This window comes from Callionymus lyra, chromosome 3 (genome assembly GCF_982586985.1).
Source record: "Callionymus lyra chromosome 3, fCalLyr1.hap1.1, whole genome shotgun sequence".
NCBI classification, from domain to species: Eukaryota; Metazoa; Chordata; class Actinopteri; order Syngnathiformes; family Callionymidae; genus Callionymus; species Callionymus lyra.
In genome coordinates this window covers 26,487,556-26,510,105 of record NC_141820.1, presented here as the reverse complement: position 1 = coordinate 26,510,105, position 22,550 = coordinate 26,487,556, and the positions used below count along the sequence as shown (strand labels likewise).

The 22,550-nt window shown below is 40.0% G+C and overlaps 1 protein-coding gene across 2 annotated transcripts; it reads right to left on the bottom strand.

Moving 5' to 3' along the window:
- prrt4b (proline rich transmembrane protein 4b) lies at positions 1-21,507 on the bottom strand. Of its 2 annotated transcripts, none has more exons than XM_087787298.1 (4): positions 21,447-21,507; positions 14,130-15,153; positions 8,255-8,347; positions 1-3,384 (listed from the first exon to the last, which is right to left on the bottom strand). In XM_087787298.1, the coding sequence occupies exons 2-4, from the start codon at positions 15,070-15,072 to the stop codon at positions 1,373-1,375; spliced, it is 3,048 nt and encodes a 1,015-aa protein (XP_087643424.1). In that variant the 5' UTR covers positions 15,073-15,153; positions 21,447-21,507; the 3' UTR covers positions 1-1,372. The 2 variants fall into 2 exon arrangements, with proteins under 2 accessions (XP_087643424.1, XP_087643425.1); XM_087787299.1 differs by having other exon boundaries at positions 21,451-21,500.
- Between the last annotated feature and the right edge of the window lie 1,043 nt (positions 21,508-22,550).

The window sequence follows — 22,550 nt, the reverse complement described above, 5'->3', positions numbered from 1 at the left end:
TTGGTTTCGTCATTTAGCTTTATTAAGTTATGATCAGTGTGGGACAGGTTAGGGCGAAGCATGAATAAGTTCATAGTTTGAGTGCAAAGAGAAGTGAGATGATCGACTCCACCAGAGGGCGCTGTTGTCACGTAAGCGTAATGAAAGGGTGTGACGTCAGTAGTAGTAAGTGCAATCGTCTGTCGTAGAAATATATTTTTTTCCCACATATTTGCGACATTTTAAAAGAAAAAACAAAACATTTTTGGCGTTTGACATTCTTGGCACTTTTTTTTTTTTTAAACATTCACAGAAAATGCTTAATGTACTTTATATATTTTTTCCAGACTTAAAAAAAACCTTTCCGAGTCTTCAGAACTAGAAATAAATTCTAAAACAACCATGATCATGTATTGCACTGACACGACATACATGTTTCTGTTATGCTCGCATTAATGGGTCCTTCAACAAAACCGGTGCCATAAACCCGGGAAAAATGTTAGGAAAATATAGTGTTGGTTACTAAATAACATGCTTTCAAGTCTTTAGATACACAAATTATGTGTGTCTGGAAAGTAGCTAAAGTATTTTCTATTATGGTCCATCCCATAGTTCTGCAGCTCTGGCGATTACAAAAACACTGTTGCGTGACATTGCAAAAATGTTTATACTAAAACCATAGCAGGGGCCAAGATCTCAAGTGGGAAAGTTCCCACACAATTATCCATGATTTAATAGATGTATTTATTGATCTTTTTAGCAGCAATAAATAAGCAGGAAATCTTTAAATTTCCAACTATGATAGCACTTGAACGTTTTAATTAAAAGTAAATAAAAAAATAATACTTTTGTTAAACAGAGATACATTGAAATACATTTAAGTATTATGCTTCAAATAAAGCATTTTTCACTATTACGTACTCTCAAAAAAATAAATAAGTAATATTTTAGGTCAACGTTTTACCCTTTAATTATATTAGGTGAGTTGAGCAATTAAAATGAATTAGGTTATAATTTTAACATTTATTTTTTACCCTCAACTATCCTAATAAAATGATTTGCAAAAACTTGACAGAAAACATTCAATTATATTTTCTAACTAATATTTATGAGTGTCTTTGTTTTTTCAGCTCATATAAGTTTGACTTGAGATTTTTTTTTAAACATGGTGTGTCCTTGGAATGTAAAAATGGCAGCAGTTTTGGAGAAGGACCCCTCGTTAATGTCCCGAGACTTGGTAAATGTCCCCTGCTAGTAGAATTGTCTCCTAAGTTGTAGATGATAAGGAAATGAGAAAACTACACTTTTAGCTTTACTAAACAACACAAGTCCATTCTTTGCATCCTCTTTCCAACAAGTGCGACCAGTTTTTAGCAGCTCTTAGAAAAGGAGTTCAAAGGTCAATTGTCTCACTGCTGATGCTCATGGCGTCGATTTGTCGGCACACGCTCATGAACTCCTCCTGCACTGACCGGTCCGCCTCTGAGGACAGGTCCAGGCTCTCCTGTGACGCTGCCCCTAGTGTTTGGTAGTGGCCCTGCGGGTCACATGAGGGCGCATTCTGTCCTTGATCCCTTGCTCTCTCGGGGCTCTGGCAAAGAACTAGCGAGGAGCCTCCGATAGACGTTCTGTAGAGGGAGCACGAGGACGAGCTGCCCCTCCAACGCTCCGGAGACGAGCTGTTGGACGAAGACAGCGACGGCGATGGTGGAGCACCGGCTATGATGTCTCCTTGTGGTTTAGCACACTGCACTTTGTTGTTTATCTCTACGCAAGACGAGGTCCGATAAAGACCGGCGTCTGCAGTCAGGGGATCGGCGTGTGCTTTGCTGGGGAACGAGTTGTAATTGTGGATGGTGGATGTGTCGTTGCAGAGACTCGGAGGGCTGAAGAGGCTCATGGGAAACAGCGCCTCTCCAAAAAGCGCCTCGTCGATGCTGCGGCGCAGATTGATGGGCGACGGTGGCCGCAGATCCGTCGTGGAGTCACTGGTGAACGAAGATCCACCTGATGGCACCTCAAGCCCCCCATTGCCCTGTTTATCAGAAACTAATAGGTCCAAGTCCAGATCTCTGTAGGCAAGAGCGCGGTTGCTATGATACAGGAGATCCAGCCCATTCATGCTGTTCGCTAGCCGCTCGTCCATGAGGGTGTACAGAGGGAGGCTCTCGCACTCCCCTAGCCCGACCGTGTCGACTATAGCGAGCTTCTCCTGATTGCTCAGGGTCCACTGGTAGGTCCCGGGCAGGATCGGAGATTTGGCCGCCAGCAGTTCGGTCCAACAGCTCCCGGTCGAAGGCAGGTGATTAGAGCAATACACGGGCTGCGCGACCACCATCGCCAACGTGACGCAAACACCGAGCTCACACATCCTACAGCTGAAGTGAAACACCCACCAGGGCCACGGGTGGAAGACTTCTTTCCCACCGGCGACGCCCATGGCGTTGAGCATAGCGTACAACTGCAGCCCCGCACAGGCCAAGCAGAACAGAGCCGAGAGACAGACGGTCACCGCCGCCCTGTTCCAGTCCCGGCTCTCGGCGAAGGGGCAGCGGTTGTACCTCTCGGCGGGCGTTGGGGAAGTATTGTTGAGGTGGTAGATGTGCTTTGAATCTGCTCGTACGTAGATATAAAACACGAAATAAGCTACCGACAAAAAGGTTGCCAGGGTTACAAAGGCTCCACGGGCTACCAGCGACAGAAAGAGGCACAGAGGAGGCTTCTGCTGGTAGAACTTAAGTAAGGTGGCCGGACCGAACGCAGCGGCAAAGTGGACAACAACCAGGCAGGCCAAGAAACAAGGTCTCTGGAAGGCTGAGTAGGACAGTTGCATCCTTGAACGCATGGAGAGCAGGAGAAAAACCAGGCCAAACGCTGCCGTCAAGCATGGAAATGGAGCTTCGTAGAGAAGGAGCGAGGCTTCTGTGGAAACCAAGCGGTCCTGGTGGCCGTAGGCGTCGTACAGGAGCGAGAAGGATCTGGTAAATCCAACAGCCAGCAGAAAAAGGCTCACCAAGGCAAAGTAGCCGCAACCAGACGGGCAGCGCAGCGGCAGACAGAGCAGGTTGAGGGCGGAGGCGATCGTCAGCATGACGAAGACGCAACCGGCGCCGTAGACGTGAGCCTGCCAGGCCGAACCCCAGGCAGCCATGGCACTGTTCCAGTCTGCGTAGAGCGGCACCAACATGAGCGGGGCAGGGATCAGGAAAAGACTGTTTGATTGATTGACGACTGTGGAGTTTTGCGTGGGCTTCAGGTCCTGCGGGGTCGAGGAGCCCCAAGAGTCGGAGACGTTACAGATTCCCGAGCGGTCCTGGTTGCAGTCCGGAAGGAAAGTGGCGGTACCGTCTCGCGTGGTCAACTCCCACTCGTCTGTGGATTGGGTTGGCTCTCTCGTGGTGGTACCTAAAAAACAAGAATCATTGCCGTTATTAAGCTAAGATCGCCAGGTTAATTCATGCTGGAAAAAGATGCAGTTACACGTTTGATCCACCAGAGGTAACATTGGGCCGTTCCAGTAAAGAAAAACTGAGCTACTAGATTAACATTGTTAACCAATCAAATGTTCAAAATGACACAGTTATCAAAACTAAATAATAGGTTGCGGGAGTTAATTAACTAAAACTGTTGGATTAAATTGGAGGACAGGACATTTAAGCTCCTGCCAAATGTCTTAATCTTATCTTGATTAAAAGCATTTGGGAGGAGGTGCAGTAATCTGCAGCCCTGCTGAACAAGAGTTTTCTCAGTGTCTTTTTAATCAGCATGATCTATGCTATATACTGTATAAACATATTTTTAATGATATCAGTTGTCAATCCATATGTTGCAAATCCATCTAATGGGTAATAATATTTATAGTTATCAGCATTTGGCGACAATGTCCTTATGATATACATCAACGTGTCACAAAAATAATAAACATACAAATAGATAAACGAGTACAACAGACCAACACAACACATTGCTATTTTTAATAGCTATTATTTTGTTTAATTTGTATTAACAAAATAACTTAAAAACCTAGATACAGATTCCAATAAACACAAAAAGTTTTTTTCATGGTAGTTTAAAAAAAACACTTTTATTCAGAACTTATTGAATATTATTAATTAAATCAGTAGCAATAATGTCTTTATTATCCAAATAATATTCTTCTAACATCAAATACTGAGAATGGCAGCAGCAAATGATCATGTGAAATCGTTTCCTTTTTCTTCGCCGAGTTAGCCCATAATTATTTCTGGACGTCAACAGTGTGTACGACTGTGTGCGTCTGTGTGCGTCTGCCCAGTTAAAAAACCTCAAAGCTAGTTCCATTTGTGTTGCGTAACCAGTTTCCAAACAAGTTAATTATGATCGTGTTAGACAGCGCAGCACAGGAAATTGGACGGTCTAAGTGGTTTAGCTCTGGAATCATCATTTGTTTCATTTGCCGTTGAGCGAATGAAACATGTTTATGTTCAGTTTAATAAATGATTTAATGCAACAAAAACGGCTTGTTCTTGTTACATCAAATGAAGCAACTACTCATTTATCCATCAGCAGTCGGATCGAGATTAGTTACAAACATTGCATTTGTCATATGACTAGTCTTATCACAGGACGATAACCAATAACTTGTCCATGATTATTGCAACACACCTCTGAGAGAACGACTTATGAACAGGAGAATCCGGCAGAAACATTAAATCTCACTCCAGACAGGTTTAATGTCGGCCGTAAAACATTTCTCAATAATAACTCTGGCGTTTGAAACACATGTATTGAAATCTGGGGAATACATTAGAAGGTCACATGACTGCTCTAAACCACGTTTCCATGTGTGTGCCTGAGACATTAATTTGGTTTCCGGAGGAAGGTTTTTTTTTTCTTTTTTTTCTCGCCAGTGTTTCCCATCACACCCAGCGCTGGTGCCCAAATTGACTCTTTGTTTATTATTTCCCTTCAGCACCCGCGGTTACATTAGGGACACTCCCAAAGATGGGTTTGTTATTTTAAAGCCGGGATTCATTCCAGGATGATTTTTACATGTTTTCTTTACAATGTGATGTTTCCTTCACACTTTCATTTTTCTTGTGTGAGCAATGTAACGTGAACATTAGTTTTGGGTAAAAGCAGAGTTTAGAGCAGTTTACTAGCTGAAGTTGCCGCCTTTGATATGTTGATTTTTTTTTAATATATAGAAAACAAAACCACTTAAAATATTTTTAGTGAAAAATCAAAAGGCCATGTCACTGAATTGTCAATATATAATCATCCCTTCATCATACTCGAATGAACTGAACATTGTGCTAGCATAATCTTTTTGGTCGATAGCGACAGATTACAAAATTGGTCTTTGTAGATAAAGGATTTGCTGAGAAAACCCCAAAATGCTTCTAAAATATTTGACAATAACTTGAAAGCATGGTCTTTAATGATATTTTAAGGAAAAGTTGATTACTGAAATTATTGTTTAGTTCGCGATCACTATCGCTATATACTATAATATGTTTCTGTTGTAGCAGCATCATGCAAACAATGATCTTATTGGAGGATTAACTCCAATCAAGAATGAGCCTAATATCCATTGTATTTGGAGAGAAATAGGAAGAATCTTTGCTGGAGTCAAGTCAGTGAAACAGTGAGTGTTCCTGGTGATTTATTTATTTATTATTTCCCAAGTATATTAACTAATATTATATTAGCTTTCCAGTGAGCTTATTAACTAGTGCAATATGTAGTTATTGTGTTTGTAAATTCAAAACATACAGTGTCAGAGAAATTTGCTTAGGTTTCTTTAGCGCTTTTCATGCTTTTTTGACAATTTACAAAATCTCGGTTTTGTTAGAAATTCAATTGTAAGTATAAATTACAAAGTTCCTAATTTCCTGATTTTTCACTCCATTCTTTGCTTTTTGGGGTTTTTTATGTCCCTCAAAACAAATATAAGGAAAACTTGTCCCTTGCTACGGTTGCATTCTACATCATGGTGCTTCAGGACATTTCAATGGTTTAAAAAAAGTTTTTTCTGCATATAAAAATAATTCAAATAAACCAAATTTTGTCGGATAGGAAATAGAATGCTTATTGTTTTTTATTACTATACTCAGATTTGAATATATTTGTTGGGCCTAACCCTAACCTTGACCCTAGCCCTAACCCTAACCCTAACCCTAACCCTAAAACTTCCTTAATTGTATTTGGGTAATTTAGATGTTTATTTAAAAAGAAAAATGCTTTATTACTGATGGATTTATTGGAATTAAGGTTGTGTTTGTTTCAATAACACATTCAATTTGACCACAGATGTTGGGAAATGAACAGGATATTAAGATAAAACCAGGCTGAATCTTCCAGAATGTTTAATCTGTCACTCAGTGTAAACAACACAAATGGAAAGTTGATGTTTCATGGTTCCACCATATTTAGTTTTTAACAACGACAGCAGTGACTCAGGATCGCCAATCTGCAAGGAATGCTTGTATTCTCAAATGAAAAGACACGAATGATGTCTTTATTAATCCGTCTCTATTTGACTTTTTATATAAAGAAACATTATTTTCGATGAAGCAGATATGCCTCAGTGAAAGGTAGAGGCCACAGCTCACCATGGGAGTCTACAAAAAAGGCATCACGAGAGGATTTGTCCGTTTGTTTCTGGGGCAGCGGCGCTGATACACTAGGCGAATCAGGTCAAGTGGAAAACGTGACTAAGTGTTAATTTAGCGGCACGTTTGCCCGTCGATAAATGTCAGATGCGAGCGGAACTGTTGGTATCTGCACGGACGGACTGGATAAAAGCATTCACGGGTGTTATTTAAGGTCATCGTGGGGGAGGAGGGGTTGACCGTGTTTATTAAATACAGCCTTGAATGAAGTGTTTATCACTTTCTTTCTCACCGTTTCTCTTCTCTCCAATGCTGCCGTTCATTTTCTACCCACTGTGTAGAAAACTCTCCGACTCCATGACTGAACTCAAAGGACGGATTCTAGTTCCAATCCTCTACCTACTCTCCTGTTAGTCAGTCAAGAACCCACATCTGGCACATCTGTGTCGCTCTGAACTAGCAAGTGACCCAATTATTATCCTCCCTTTGCGACAAGATGATGGGTGTTCAGAAGATTTCCCGAAAGATGAAGTCACAACACGGATTAATGAAGGACACGTCAGTGGCTTTTGATTGGTGATGATTCGATGAGGCTTCATGAAACAGCCGATGAGGTGTCATGATACAGTGTCTTGATTTTGAAGGGCCACTAGATGGCACTCTCAGTTTGAAAATGAGGCGTCTTTAAATTAATAGATCAGCGCCAAAGATTATGAAGCAGAGAGCACCATCTAGTGGTCTTTCAAAATGATGATACATCATCAGCTGTTTCCTGAAGCCTCATCAACCCGTCACTACTTTTGATATTGGATCAATCAACTAAACAGTTCTTAAACTAAAGTTTCTATGCATGTCTGACTTTGATGAAATGTATTTAAAAAACATTTATTAACAAAATAATGAAACTAAATAACATAGTAATATTCATCACTTCTTGCAGCGCTTAAGACTCAAATGCAGAAGAATATAATTGACTCGAACTACATCTGTTCAAGTTTCTTGTAAAACAATCAATTACTTTATGACATTAAAATATTTATATATATATATCTTTTCATCATAAAGAATACTGAATAAAAGAAACTCAAGTTCAGGTCAATGTCTATGTTAGATAAAAGCAGATTAAATATCAATAAATAACAGAATTATTACTTGATCTTGATCTATTTTTATTTTTTTAAACTCTTTAAAGTCACAGCAAAACTTTCTCCCCATCAAGTTCATCCCTTATTCCCAACACCATTACCTCATCATTACAACAACCCTCAGATACAATTCTGCCTCTAGCCTCCGCCCCAAATATCAACTCGAAAATAACTGTAAATACCAATATATTTGTTGACAAGGACACACAAATTTCTTGACCAGAGTTACGCAGTAACAAACCCACGTTCATCTGCAGGTGACACATTTGAGACATTTGACGCATCTATTTGTGAATGTGACTCATTCTATTCCGGGCCCGTGTAATGTGGGTTACAGCTGCTCCGGGTCAGCCGGGCCTGAATGTGTAACATGGAGCATCCGTTCCATACATCCTGTATTGATTTAACAACAGACAGAACCCGAGGGTTTATAACGCTGTTTGAAATGATCGTGTCTAAAGAGTCAATACACCAAACAACATGTATAGCTCAATAAAAATAGCAACAAACCAGATGTTTTTATGTTATTTCGCTCACCTGCGCTCTGTTCTTCTGCTGCCGTCGTCGTGGTAATCAAACTTGAGTCTGCTGCTATGGCAACCGCATCCTCCTCATCCTTAGGTGGCAACTCTGTGAAGACAAATCCACCTTTGAGTCATTTAATCAGCGACATTCAGCGCGTCTCCTTCGCTCCTGTGTGCGAAGTGTCGCTGCCGAGAGACGGAGTGTCTCTGCGTCTTTACCCAGTTCTGTCAGAGTGATGGAAATCTCACCCACTTGCTCATGGGCAGTCACCCGCATCACCCGGGCCTGGTCCTGTGTGGTCTAATTAGATTGACAGTTGGATGTGTGATGGTGAGCAGCCTTTAGATCCACACTATTGTTCCGAGTAAACAAGCCGAGTGTGTACTTTCTGAAGATATTCATAGTGGCTCCGCAGAGACGTCTGCGGGAGCATTCAGGACAATAAAGAGCACGGAAACCTTTTGGGGAACATTAAGAAATAAATTGGCTTCATTAAGAAATAATTGGTCATTAAAAACTAGACACTTTCTGCTTCAATCGTTGTCTTCATCGTTGGTGTTTTGACTACAACTCTGTCTGTGGCTTGACAATTTCATATTAATTAAAATGAAGGGAGACGAAGAAGAGAGTGCAGGCGGGGTGGAACAGTTAGATAAACTGTCTGTAGCAAATACAGCAGACCCTGGAAAAGACGTTCCGTTGGCCAAATGCGGACCTTTGTCTGAATCAATGCAACCCTCGCAAGATCAGTGAATAACTTTGAAACTGGTCATGTAGAAATCTTTTTATCCTCTTTTGACATTTGATTTTGTGGGACGTCGTTCGACAAATTTAAATATATCCTGCTTTTAAGGCCTATATTAATTTTTTAGATTCTTTAGATAATTAGTTTTTTCCTTAAAATAAATTGAAAAAGAAAATAAATATTTTCTATATCATATTGTTTTGTGATTTATATGAAATATTAATAAGTAAATAAAATTCACGTTAATGAAAATAGCAGTCAACATTTTTTGTATATGTATATGTATAAGTACATTTGTATTTAATTAACATTCTATGAATGCATTATAAAAAAGTGTTAATTCAGGGATTTTTTTTGTATTTGTTAATTCACTTAATTTTTAGTCACTGTATACTTTGTGGCCCCTTAGGAAACATAATTGCCCAACCTTGCACTAGCTCAAAGGGCAATTCATATTAATATACTGTTTTGAGGGGCCGTCAGGCAGAAAGAAATAAATAAAATTGGAACATTAAAAAAATAACAACATTGAAATAAACAGCCACAAAGGGTGATTTTTAAATTTTTGTTATGCACTTTTTATTAAGATTTAAGATACTGTCTTTTTAAAAATTATTCTTTCAGTTTATTTTGAGGGAAAATATTCACACACAAAAAGAAACTTGTATAAAGCTTTAAATCAGGAGCCCCAAACCTTTTTTTTTTTACATGGTCTGGTCTAATGCAAACATCATTTGATCTTTTCTCCTTTGCAAAGAAGCTCAAAAAAGAGTATTTTTTGGAACTATTCTTCATTAGTAACATATCAGGCGATAGATATTTATTTTTTCTGCACGATAACAAATGTGTTACGATCGAGTACCAGGGCCACGGCCCGCTGGTTGGGAGCCACTGGTTCAGGGGACATTATAAAGAGCTTCCATGAGACAAAGGGAGACAACCAATGAGGTCCAAGTACACTTGGTAGTAAAAGGAGGACATTAAGAAGACAGGGGTGACAAGAATATTGATCATTTAGATTTAAGATCAAATCTACCAAGTCAAGAAGCTTTTTTAAAATCAAACTGTACAGCCAAAAATGAAACATATGTGTTTAAAACACAACCATTGATAAATAAAAATGCAATTCTAAAATAAAATCCTACAAAAATCCAATCTAAAGTTTGATCTCCAGGTTAAGAATGTTCTCTTCTCTTCTAAATCGATGTACCATTTAGATCTGAGATGAGCACAAAGCCTCCCAAGATCAGGTGATTCAAGGACAAGGTCAAATCGTCGATCTCTAGCTGTGATAGCATTCACCTCAAACCACCTAAACATGGGAACACGGAGCATTGAAGAAGTGGATCTTTTATTTTGTATTTTGCGTCACAGATCTAAAGCTTCTCTGTAAGAGCAAGTGTCTCTTTGCCGACAAGGCAATGACTTGGAAAAAAATGACAAGGGTTTGTATTTGAAGAAGATGGTGTAAAGGGAGGAGGCAGGCGGGGGTTTCAACGATGCGTTCAGGGTCCTTGAAGAGTGTGACTGGCGAGGGGAAGGTCCCAGAGGAACGCCACTGGTTCTGCTGAGTGTGCGCTTGGAATACTGATACAGAGGAGAGGCAGCCCACCTCCTCCTCCTCCTCCTCCTCCTCCACATTCAAACCTTTAATTTGAAGCAGCCATACAGCGAGGAGCACACACCAGCCGAAGACCACGGCAGCGTGACGGATGTTGGATAGGAAAAGAGCTGCGTTTTCAAGTTTACCAATAAAAAAAAACCCAGTTTAGGTTCGAGGTTCAGACTGAAAAGGTCAACTTGGGAGACTCAATATCAACTGGAAAAAAAAGAAAACATCATAAAAAAAATAGTAAAGGTGGATCTAAAGAACGTAGAGATACAGAGCTTAGAGTTTTATTATTAATTAATTAAAATTAAAATTATCATTACAGTATTAGTAGATTTCTCCGCCACATTTGAACCTTCACGCTTCATCCCCCTGCTCAAGGGCAATTTGCAAGAGAGAGAATTTACAATTTCAACTCAATCAGGCCCCGTTTCCACGTATTATTTTTTGAAATTAAGTGATATGAATTATTTATATGCTCAAGTAAAGTGGTCTGCCGCACATGATTATGGGGTGTAGAATATATACGCGAGCGCGCAACTTTGGTCACATATTGCACACAGTGTGAGGCCGTGAGATGAGTAATCGCCTCATCATTTCCCTGGAACTACCTTTGACCCCGGAGTGATGAATGTGTCTGTACCTGAAGGAGAATCGTCCTCTGTAGCTCTATTAGCATACAGCCAGACGGGTGGAGGAGGGGCCGTCGATACTCGGGCCGTCTCGACGAACATATTGAATATGTGTCAATGTCTTGGCGGAGATAAAAACAAGAATATATATTAAATGAAGCAGCCATGTATGATGCTAGGTCACTACTTCATGTCAGCAGCTGAAATTGTTGCAGGAACGTCGACTGAAATTAACTAGCATATGAATTAAGTTCACATGTGTTTCACATAATCCATGATGTTTTAAATAATTAGGTAATAAGAAAGCAATCGATTGAAAGTCAACAAAAAAACGTAATACATGTGTATGAAATCAGGTTCAAATTAATCGAAACACACCCATGTATACGAGTAAAAGTTAAACAAATACACACATAAATCTGTGAATAAATAAGAAATCATGCTAATAAAATGGATTATTTTTTCGCATAATATTTCCAACAAGTCTTTGACCAACTGGTCTTTTCTCTCATTATGTAATAAAGCCCTATAGTAAATTACCCCCCCCCCTCCTTTGTGTTAGTTTAAGTGCATTTTTACGGGATAAGCGACGTCTGTAAAATAGTCATTTTTACTGACATTACCTAGAGATACAGATCTAAAAAGGAGCACAATAACTGAAAGAGAAAGGTAGTGTAACCAAGTGTTCTTCGTTGAGATAAGAATATTATTCTTACAGAAGAGACACAGTCTGTTGCAGTAGTGTAACCGAGTGTATTCATGTGGGAAACAACGAGTCGGGAACTTAGTTTGTAGCTGTGCAGCGCACACATCTTCGTTAGTTTCGTCATGTGGAAGACACCCCCAAACAACAACTAACTTGATCTACTTCCTTTTCAACCCCTTCAAAATAAAACAGCGGAAGTAAATATGAACACAATTCTGAGTGCCTAGAAGTCCGTTACAGTGGCATATATGCGCGATTCAATATTACAAACACAGACATTCGGATTCACACGGGATTAGTATTATCACCCGACATCTGTGTTTGGCGAATTACTGTAGGTAATTTGCGGCGGAATTATTTCATTACAAATCACAGACATGGTGCATTCACACAGGATTACAACTCAGACATTCTCCACAATTATGTCAAATTACCAGAGGTCCCCAGGTTATACTTTGCTTACGTTGATTGGGTGGCTATTAAACTCCACCCCCAAGGGAAAATCCTTCACCAATCACTTTGCTGGAGAGGTGGGAACTTCTCTACCCAATATTTCCATTTTAATTTGACAAATATAGAGAATAATTAAAGATGGAAATGCTGTGTTAGTATTTTTCCCTGAGATCTTCTGCTGTTGCTGGACAAGAACGACTATTTAGTTTATTATTGAAATTTGGGATTAGGGAGGCAGGATTATGACATTATTGCTTAGAGAAAGTTGCGGTTCGGTCGTTCAGATGAAGACGCAAAGCAAAGGCAAAAAAAATGTAATTGTAATTATGTAAACCACGAGTGTCAAATGTGGCCTGTGGTGTCATTTTATGCTCAAATCACTGTAGATTAATGTTCATGTTGATAATGTGATCTATTGCCAGTGTTTAAGATAAAATAAGGAACATCAACTGTACAGATACTTCCAATAACCATAAAACTGGCATCAAAGAAAATGGATAGGAATGGTAGAAGGAATAAGAATCAAATTTTACTGTCACACACACAGTTTGGTTGGAACATGTTTACACGCCTCGGTGTCATGAAAACTGAAGTGTGACCTGCTCTGCTGCCAGAGTCCACATTTGTTTACAAATTAGACAAATGGCTCTTTTGGATCATTTGTTTTCCTTCCTGGAATCTTTAAAAAGTACTCTAAGTACTTCACCTGTGCCAGAAGAATTCTGTCTCTGAACTACTGCTGTCAATCAGTTATGTGGTACAGTTACATAGCAGAATCTTAAAACATACATGTATTTATGTGGCCCCTCGTGAAGTTGTGAGTCTGAAGATCATTTAGAAATGGAAAATAAGTTTATCTTATTAATTATTTATTTAGTATTTATTTCTGTTATTAGTCTTTTGTTTCTAAATATGACAAATGTCGTGCTTCTTTAATTGTGGTTTTATTTTGTATAGTTACTTCCTGTTTCTTTCCACATGAACCTGGCTAATGGCACACGGCTGGAGCTGATCAACAATCACCTGCAGAATATTAACCCTCGGCTTACAGACCAGTGCGCCCCAATCGGAGAGTTCCATGAGTATGGTTCCCTCTTCTTGCTTTGCTGTTTTTGGCTTTGGACATTTGTATATTTTAAGAGATAATGGACTCTTATTTTTTATGCTTGATATTAAATTGTATATTTATCTATATTTGTATTCATCTGATCCTTTGCAAGCTTGAGATTTCGTTCTTCACTCACACTTTCCGGTCCATACAAACAGTGACAACAATAGGGTTTTTGTTTCGGGGGCCTCTTGTCATTTTCGTGAATATTTATTTTCCCCTTTTTGCTGTGAATATGACAAAAAAAAGGTTTTATATCATATCTATATGGCGGTTTAGCTTGATTTTATACTTTACGCTCCTTTTATTGGTTTAGGGCCCCTCACAAAAGTAGGAAATGTGGCCCCTGAGAAAATGTAATTGCCCACCACTGTACTAAAGTGTAAGTAATGCGTTCAAAATTAAGGATCATCGGAGAAATTGTAAAAAAAATATATATAAATACCGCTCTAAGAACAATGACTCCTCTGGTGTTGTTGGTATATGTATTGAAACAAGGATTCTTCGACCCCTCGCAGTGTCATCAATCAAACCCACACTGTTAAACAACCTCCTATTCATGACCTGTCAACCGGTGATTGATCTCTTTTATTGACATAATCTGGCAACTATTCAAATGTTGAACTCTGCTTACCTCCTGCAATAAGCACGCTAACGTTCTGGCTCGGGGTCGTACTGCCCATGGATCGCCCCAGCGTCTCTTTCAGATCAATCCCGACGGACGAAGTCATCGATTGCTCTTCTGTCCTGGCCTCAGAAAACACGTTCTCACGTGCCATACTTGTCGTGTCCTCGGAAACATCTCCGAGGGTCGGGTCGGTCGTGACGACGGCTGTGGTTTCTGATCTCGGTTCAGGGGAACTTCTCGCGTGGCCTGGTCGTAATCCCGGGTGTGTTGTTGTGGTTGGGCCGTCTGCTTGTATTAAGACGGTGGGATCTGAAGGTTCTGGTGACGATTGGGTGTTTTGTCTCGGAACGGGGGATGTTGTGGTCGCATTTCTGTGTCTGGCAGCGAGTGTCGCACCCACTGGTGGGCTGGTATGTGTTGGATGTTGTTTGGGAAGTCCAACACTGGCAGGATTTCTGCTAAACAAATCGTTTGGGATAAAACTGCTTGTGGGAAAGTGGGAGCTAGCAACAACGGTGTCATTGTCCGCGGCGCTGCCGTGCACAGAATCCGATGTCACTGTAGATATCTGTCTTATCGCCGTCACGCTGGCAGGAGTCTCAGGAGTGGAAGTAGCGGGTGTTTCTGTGGATTCCAAAATGCTGCCATCCCCAGATCCCGAGCCCTCCAGCAGGTGATCGATTGGTTCTGTCAAGCCCTCTTTAGCTGTGGCGGCCTCCGCTTTGCTTTTCTCGCTGAAGGGTAAAAACGGGATGTCGAACGGCAGAGAGGGAAAAGAAGGTAACTTTGGCAGAGTTGGAATCCACCAAGAAGATCCAGTCTTAGCCTTACTGGGTCTTTCGCTGGACGATGACGTGTCCCACAGAGCCTCCTCGTCGGCCCGAGCTCGCCTGCCGGCCAAAAATAGACACCAGAAGAAGAGAACCAGGACCTGGTGAAGGTGAAGCATGCTGACGTCGGTCCTGGATGAGCTGATCACATGTTGATTTCCTCTTTTCGTCGGTCGGATTTCGCTGACATCACGGATGACCTGGAAAGACAGAAAAAGATCCGGAATCAGTCAAACATTGTTTAAAAGGAAACAAGAAACAGTTGAGAAACACTTCTGGCAAATGTCTAAATACTTTATAATAAATAAATAAATTAAACTAAAGCTGAAGCGTTGAGTGGTGTTAGCTTAGCAATATTCCTGAGCTGTCATAACCCTGTTTACGCAACTCTAAAATAAAGTTGAATCGACAATCTAACAACAATTATTTTCACCATAGTCACGTGAAAGTTGATTTATTTTACTGATCTATATATGCAGTGTGTCACAAACTCAAATTTAAAGTCGCATTTTTGTTGCGTGTTGAAAGTAAGTTGCAAATCCTTTGAAAACTACTATAAATTCATAATTTATGCTATTTGCAAAAACACTGGCAAAAATATTACCTCCTTGGCAGCCGAAACTTTTCTCATCTAGTTCTTCTGATCATTGTTCGATTTTCTCATATATTAATTCATTTATGTTCATCTTCAGTGGGGATTTTACGCTTATCTTGGATGAATTCTGAGATAAAAACAAGAATAATAATGTGAACAAATAATACCAATTTAAAACAAATGAACTTGTTTGTTAATTGTTTATAAGTATAGTTATTTGCTTTTTATTCTGTCGGTTCTATAGATTAAAGAGAAAAAACACTGCTATTCATTGAAGATTAAAACCGACTGTTAAATGTTTGAATAGCCAATATTTTTCACTTTTATGTTGTTTTCATTTTTTTTTACAATAGACCTTATAGTACAAAAATAACTGTCTTTTAATTTAGTTTCAGTCAAACTGAAGCTCTGAGTGAGTTTAATTTGACGGGGAACGGTTCTAAAAGGGTCTTTACATGAAAGACGTTGCCGACCCCTGATTTATGGCAACCATGGTTACAGATTAAATTCCTTGAAAACACTTTAACAAGACATGTGTTAGCTCAACATATCAAACAATAACTTATGTGTCTCCAGACAAGTATGAAGACCAATAAAAATATTATTCGTCATTTGTTTTCCAAGGGATTTCAACCATAGATTGACATAGACAATTTTGTCTTATCACTCGACTTAGAAAAGTTTTATAAAATTCATGTTAAATGATGAGTAAAATCAGGGGTCTCAAACCTCCAACCAACATGTTGATAAGTTGCTACATGTCACATGACCAGAAGTCCATAGTTCCTTTTAGGCGGAGGTCTCTACCCAGAAAGACAGAACGTATACTTATGGTTCAAAGTATCTCTATTGCAAGCAAATGTGACCATTTTCAGGATCTAGAATAGAAACTTTTGAACAGGTGGAACCTTTCAACCCTGCAATGAATTCTGGGAAATATTTTTAGAAGATGGGAGCGGCACTTAAGTTAAAGTGAAAATGCACTCAAATGAAATGCTTTAATTATTTTTCTGTATATGTGGAAACAAATACACATGTTACATATCCTTAATGAGTCTATGACAACAATGTAATTATCTATGTACCTGCATGTAATGTTCTGATATGGGATTCAGGCTCGATAACAGAAGGTGGAATACGCATCAGTGACCAAAACTTACATTTGGGATTTAACACCCAGTAATTTGTGGCGTCTCCTTAGATCCACTGGTCAGTATTTATGCCCACGCTGGTGCACCAATTAAACAGCAGCTTTTCCTCAGTCCATTCAAGGAGCAGTGGGTAAAATAAAGTGTGTGTGTGGGGGAGGTGAGTGGAGAATGAGCTCCAATAATAGGGGTCCTCTATTTCTTCATGGGGTGTGGTGTGGGTTCAAAGTCACTAGCCTGTTGCCTCAGTGAAAAGACTGGGGGTCCGAAGGAATTTCCCCTGTGAGAACAACAACCTGTGTAACTCCCCTCCACGACTCCCCCCCTCCTCTCTCTCTCTCCGCCTCTCGGTCTCAAAAGCATTTGTTCCCCCGAGGGTTTTGTTTGTGTTTTTAATGCTTTTATTTATCAAGTCTTTCTTCATTGATTACCCAAGTTAGACCCATCAGGAGCTCAAACAACAGGAGTTAATCTGCCGTTTTTCTCTTCTTTGAATCCACCGCCTGATGAAGACTGACCGCTGAAGGGGCCCGACTTCCCACACACACTTTTATCGCGTTGACGGAGCAGCATGAAATCCGTTTCCAAGGTGGCGAGGATGTTTTCGATGCCTGTTTGAGCCTGTATCAACCCACACAGGGACGCGTTTTCTTTATGCCCAGATAAGATCTTAGATGACTTTCAATCTGACTCTTACACGCTGGAAAAATCCAACCGCCCACTAGCATAGCTGTGAACTGAACACACACTTTCTTGTTTTGCTATCGATACAGAAATGATGTGTTCTAGAGGTATGACTCCGATTCAGGAGGTCATGTTTTTCCACAGCTTTTGTTAACAGAACTCATAAAGGTGTGAACTCATTTTTATTATGTGCATTATTAGGGGGGTTCTTGTGGTTCACTTGTATGGCTACTCATCTGAATTTAAAACTAGCAAGACCCATTCAACTTTACTTTGTAAACACAGCATACTAGCCAGTCTCTAAAATGCAGACTAAAAAGATGTTGCAGAGTTGGTGGGAGAATTCGTCAAACACAATAGTTCACGTAAAAGTTCACTCATTTTCTTTCTCACCCTCATGTCGACTAAGGGTTGGGATTATTTTCAGAATAATCTGTTCAGGGTTATAGGCAAAAATGTATGTTCATTTTAGTGTAGCGACTGGAGCTCAGTTGTCGCCATCTTCGTCCAAAAAGACAAACTTAAAAACATCAAAATACCCCCAAACTGCTCGTCTGTAACGTCCATCTTGTATTGAAGCCTCGACATAAGGAATTGTTACTGAAACAATGAAACAATATCTATAATAATATGTCTAAATTTAAGCTTGTTTTTAGCGGAAGATCCAAGGCCGTCAGCCTATAGCTTGAGCACTGGCAATGTTTTTTCCACTGAGGAAAGACTTCAGGCAATAGCTGAGAAACTGGGAGCTTCCGCTACAAACAAACTAAAAATATCTACATTTATTTACGTTTTTCCTGAATAATTTCTGATGTTGATGCTTCAATACAAGATGAACGTTACAGACGAGCAGTATGAAGGTATTTGGATGTTTTTAAGGTTTTCTTTGGAGGAAGATGAAGACGAAGACAACTGAGCTCCTATAAAGCTGAGCTCCTGTAAAAGCAACCCTTAGTCGACACGAGGGTGAGTAGAAAATGAGAAAATTTTGGGCAAATTATCTCTTTAATGCTACTTACTGAACTATCTGGTGGAAGGCAGAAAAACTCCCTTTTTTGCCGTGACCATTAGTCATACTAGTTATTTTATTGATTTGGTTTCATGCCTTGTTTCTATAAAAAGATGTGAAATCAGCTCCTTGGCTGAGGTATCTGCAGTCTCAGTGAGTTTGGATGTTTATTATGTGTTAATAGTTGTAGTCCAGAGGGTAATTTTCCTTCTCACCGGAGCGCTTGGCCACGCAGCCGGAGAAAGGCATTTATTATTTATTTCCTTGAACAATCTCACATTTCACGTGTATCAGTTTTAACCAGCATTAGCAAGAGAAAACATTCTTGTCATTCGTGTATAATGCAAAAGCTGATATAGTTCACGGCACAGAGGAGTTTAAACTTAAATTCATGCGAAGGAGAAACTATCCACGACACAATCTCATCCTTAAACGGACTCTGTTGCTCGTCAGATGGATTTAAACAAAGTGGTTCGACTACCACAGACAATGGTTTTTGTGGCTTCAGGGCTGCTTGCGAATTAGAATTGTAGCGACCACGGTTTTTAAGCTGCTTTTTATTCTTTCTTTCGGTGATTACTCAGGGAGAAACCCATCTTTAGGACATGAGCACACGTCATACAGTAAATTAAGAGATTATTAAATCTCTGGAGCAATTTTGTCACTTTTAAATTAAAGTTTTTAGGGGAACTCAAAGCAGCTACACCAAGATATAGAAGAAGAAGCTGCCACAGGGGGATTAGTGGCGAATGTGGAGAACTCAAGGCAGAAACTGCGGACGTCCAGTTGCAACACATATTAACTCAAAGTTAATCCCGAAATGTTAATGTGAAATTGACCAGCTTTTGTTCGTGGCCAGTAAGAAAATCTTGTCACATTTCCAAACTCCATATTGAGAGTTTAATGCTGGCCATGTTGTAGGTGTTTACAGTCAGATTCCAAAGTGGTTTTGATTGTGTCACATCGGATTTATCTAAAAGCATTTTATCATCCATGTTTAACTTTGGGTGACCAAAGAATCAATGCTATTTTCAGTTGACCTGTCACTTCCTGGTAATCAGCCTTTTAATGGAATATATAGCATATTAAAATGGATTGATGATGATGATGATGAGGATGAACCTCCGACACAAACAAACAAACATAGCGTGGAAAGTGTGTTACGGCGTTCAGTGTCCCTGCGTCACTCTCTCTCCATCCATCTTGTTCACTGGGGTGCTGCCAGATGCAGCTTCACAAACGTGCCGCGTTTCGATTCTAGCCTCCGTCTCACCTCGGCTGACTTTAACCGAACACCAGAGATGTCAATACCCGGGCGGCGTCACTCTGACCGTCCACGTCATGCCAAGGCAGCTCAGCTCGGCATAAAGCGCCGCATTTAGGGGCTTTATGGGGGGAGAGAGGGCAGTTTAATGTCCTGAGTCACTGTGGATCTATTAAAGGACATTTGTGGTGGTGATGGAACACAACTAACTGACAGTTTCAATTAGTGGTGTGAGAAAATATCGATATATTCCAATAATGTATCACGACACTGTATCAATATTCAACAGCACTGTATCGATTTACATTTTTTCAGAAACCTTTTTTATTGTGGTACTTTTTTTTCCCAATACTTTATCCAAATCATATTTGATTTAAATCATAGTTATTTTGTGGTTTGCATTTCAATAAACTGTGTATAAATAGTATAAATACTTGATTATCATCAAAATGAGTTTCTACAGTATTGTGATATATCATATAGGTGCACCTGTATCCTGATACGTATCAAATCGTCAGATTTTTGCCAATAATCACCTCTTTTGTCAAAAAATGATGTTCTAAAAGCAAAATACATACACATCTAATAAACCTTGTCATTTTATGAACCATGGATGGATGGATGGATGGATGGATGGATAGATAGAGGATGGATGGAAGGATGCGTGGGTGGATGATTGGATGGATATATGGATGGATTGATGGAAGAAAGAAAGAAAGGATGGATGGATGGATGGATGGATGGATGGATGGATGGATGGAAGGAGGGATGGATGGATGGATGCATATATAGATGGATTGATGGATGGATGGATGGATGGATGGATGGATGGATGGATGGATGGATGCATATATAGATGGATGGAAGGATGGATGGATGGATGGATGGATGGATGCATATATGGATGGATGGATGGATGGATGGATGGATGGATGGATCTTATCTGGATTTCACACCTCATCAGCTCGCCTCGTTTTTAAACATAATCCCATGGATTTTGATGAACTATATTACAATCCTCTGGGTTTCATCCAAAGCCTCATTTGGCCGATGTCATCGCCTACCACCACTCGCTTGTAGCTAAAACCACTTTGTCATGTTTCCCAAACTGCATTCTGAGGACATCAGGACCAGAGGAAGCTGTCATGCAACACACAAATGGGATTAAATCCCTGTTGTTCTAATCTGAGGGTTTTACGCTGGCGGTGCCCTCGTATACATCATTTTACAATTCCACTCATGTCAACACGGCCCGTACGTCGGGGGGGAGCTATTCTCTCCGAGCAATTCCACAACACAGAATTACCAAGTGTGTCCAGGCTTATCCCTGAGCAATGTCAACCTGGCTTTTATTAAAACCTACTCTCAGACTTTCAAGACGTTCCGCCGGCTGCCTCCGCCATGGTGACAGCTGGAGCCAAGGCGTTTTGCTAATCCTTGGGATTTGAACACCTTTTTGGACTGCACTGTTCCCCATTGAGTGTTTTGCTATATGTCATTAGCGAATGCAGGGAAAGAAAGAGAGAACAGATGGATGTTCTACTACTGTCATGACTCTATTCTAGATTTAAATCAGCAGTAGAGCAACAATAATGTAGATGGATGATACTGTAGCCACATATTTATGACCACCTTCATCTTCTCCTGTTATTCCATACATTCCAGCTTGATTCTACATGTGTTGGGAGACTATAACTGTGTCGCCTCAAGCTCATCATGTATGTAGAAGTCAGACCTTCCAGGCACAAGACAAACGATCCACACATGCAGAGGAACAGAGATGTCATGCTCACCTACAGGTGATGGAGTATCCGCATCCAGCAGCCGGCGAGTGTCTGTGCTGCACGGTTTCTTTGCGAGTGTATGTTTCACCAGAGTTCTGTCCTCCCTCCCTCCCTCCCTCTCTCTCTCGCTCTACCTCCCTCTCTCTCTCTCTCTCTCTTCCTCCCCTCCCTCCCTCTTCTCCTCACACACAGTCTGCTCTGGAGCTTTTATCACAATGCATGTGGTCACACCTCAATGAGCAAATTGTTCATTAGAGGAGAGCACTCCAGAGGAATGGTGCAGAAGACGCTCGTGCTCAATGAAAAAAAAAAAGTAATTTTCCTAAACCATAATAAGTCCTCTAAAATGTAAAGACTTCAGAGCTCCAAATTTATTTATTTTTTAAATTTGCTTAACAGGTTCAGGACAGCTTCTAACGTTGTTACCTTATATCCCACCCATGTATTGTCCTTTATTCATCCTTGTAACAACATTTTTCACCGTTCACATTTTATTATTTAATTCCTCTTATCCGGTGTTATTATGGATTAATACGGTCTGACATGTGTTTTGTTTTGAAAAAAAAAAGATTGTATTTTCCCAGAAGTAAAATAAGCATGTGGCTCTTGACACATCAGTTTAAGTCAAGTTTAATTTTGAAAAATGAACCTGGTAACTAGTGAAAAAAAAACTTTATTTATTTTAACTCTTTATCTGAAGATCGGTCCCGGAATATAATACCGATTTGTTACCTTACATCCCATCCATGTCGTTTATACAACCTTGTTACTACATTGTTCACATTTTATTATTTTATATTTATAAGATGTTATTAATAGAATTAGCTTATGGCTCTTGAAAGAAAGTTTATTTAAAAAAGGAACCTGTTAATGAGTAAAACACGATCTCTATATGATTTATTTTTACTGTTTTTATCGGTTGGTCTGTGGGAAACCCTGCTCTTATCATTTTTAACATGTGTCTGTGATGCATTTATCCCAAGTCATGTCGCAATACAGCAGCCAAAGGAAAGAGGCCGACTTTCATCTGAATAGAAACTTTTTGGGTAATACAGCAGCTCTTTACTCTGTCCAGGATCGCTGAGGTCTTTGATTAGAAAGAGTCAAATATTT

Excerpts from the sequence above, each read along its gene's own strand:
- prrt4b (XM_087787298.1), bottom strand. The coding sequence starts at position 15,072 with ATGCTTCACCTTCACCAGGTCCTGGTTCTCTTCTTCTGGTGTCTATTT. Across the intron at positions 8,348-14,129 it reads TAGCGTGCTTATTGCAGGAG|AGTTGCCACCTAAGGATGAG; the intron begins GTAAGCAGAGTT and ends TTGTCTTCACAG. Across the intron at positions 3,385-8,254 it reads AGCAGAAGAACAGAGCGCAG|GTACCACCACGAGAGAGCCA; the intron begins GTGAGCGAAATA and ends CTTGTTTTTTAG.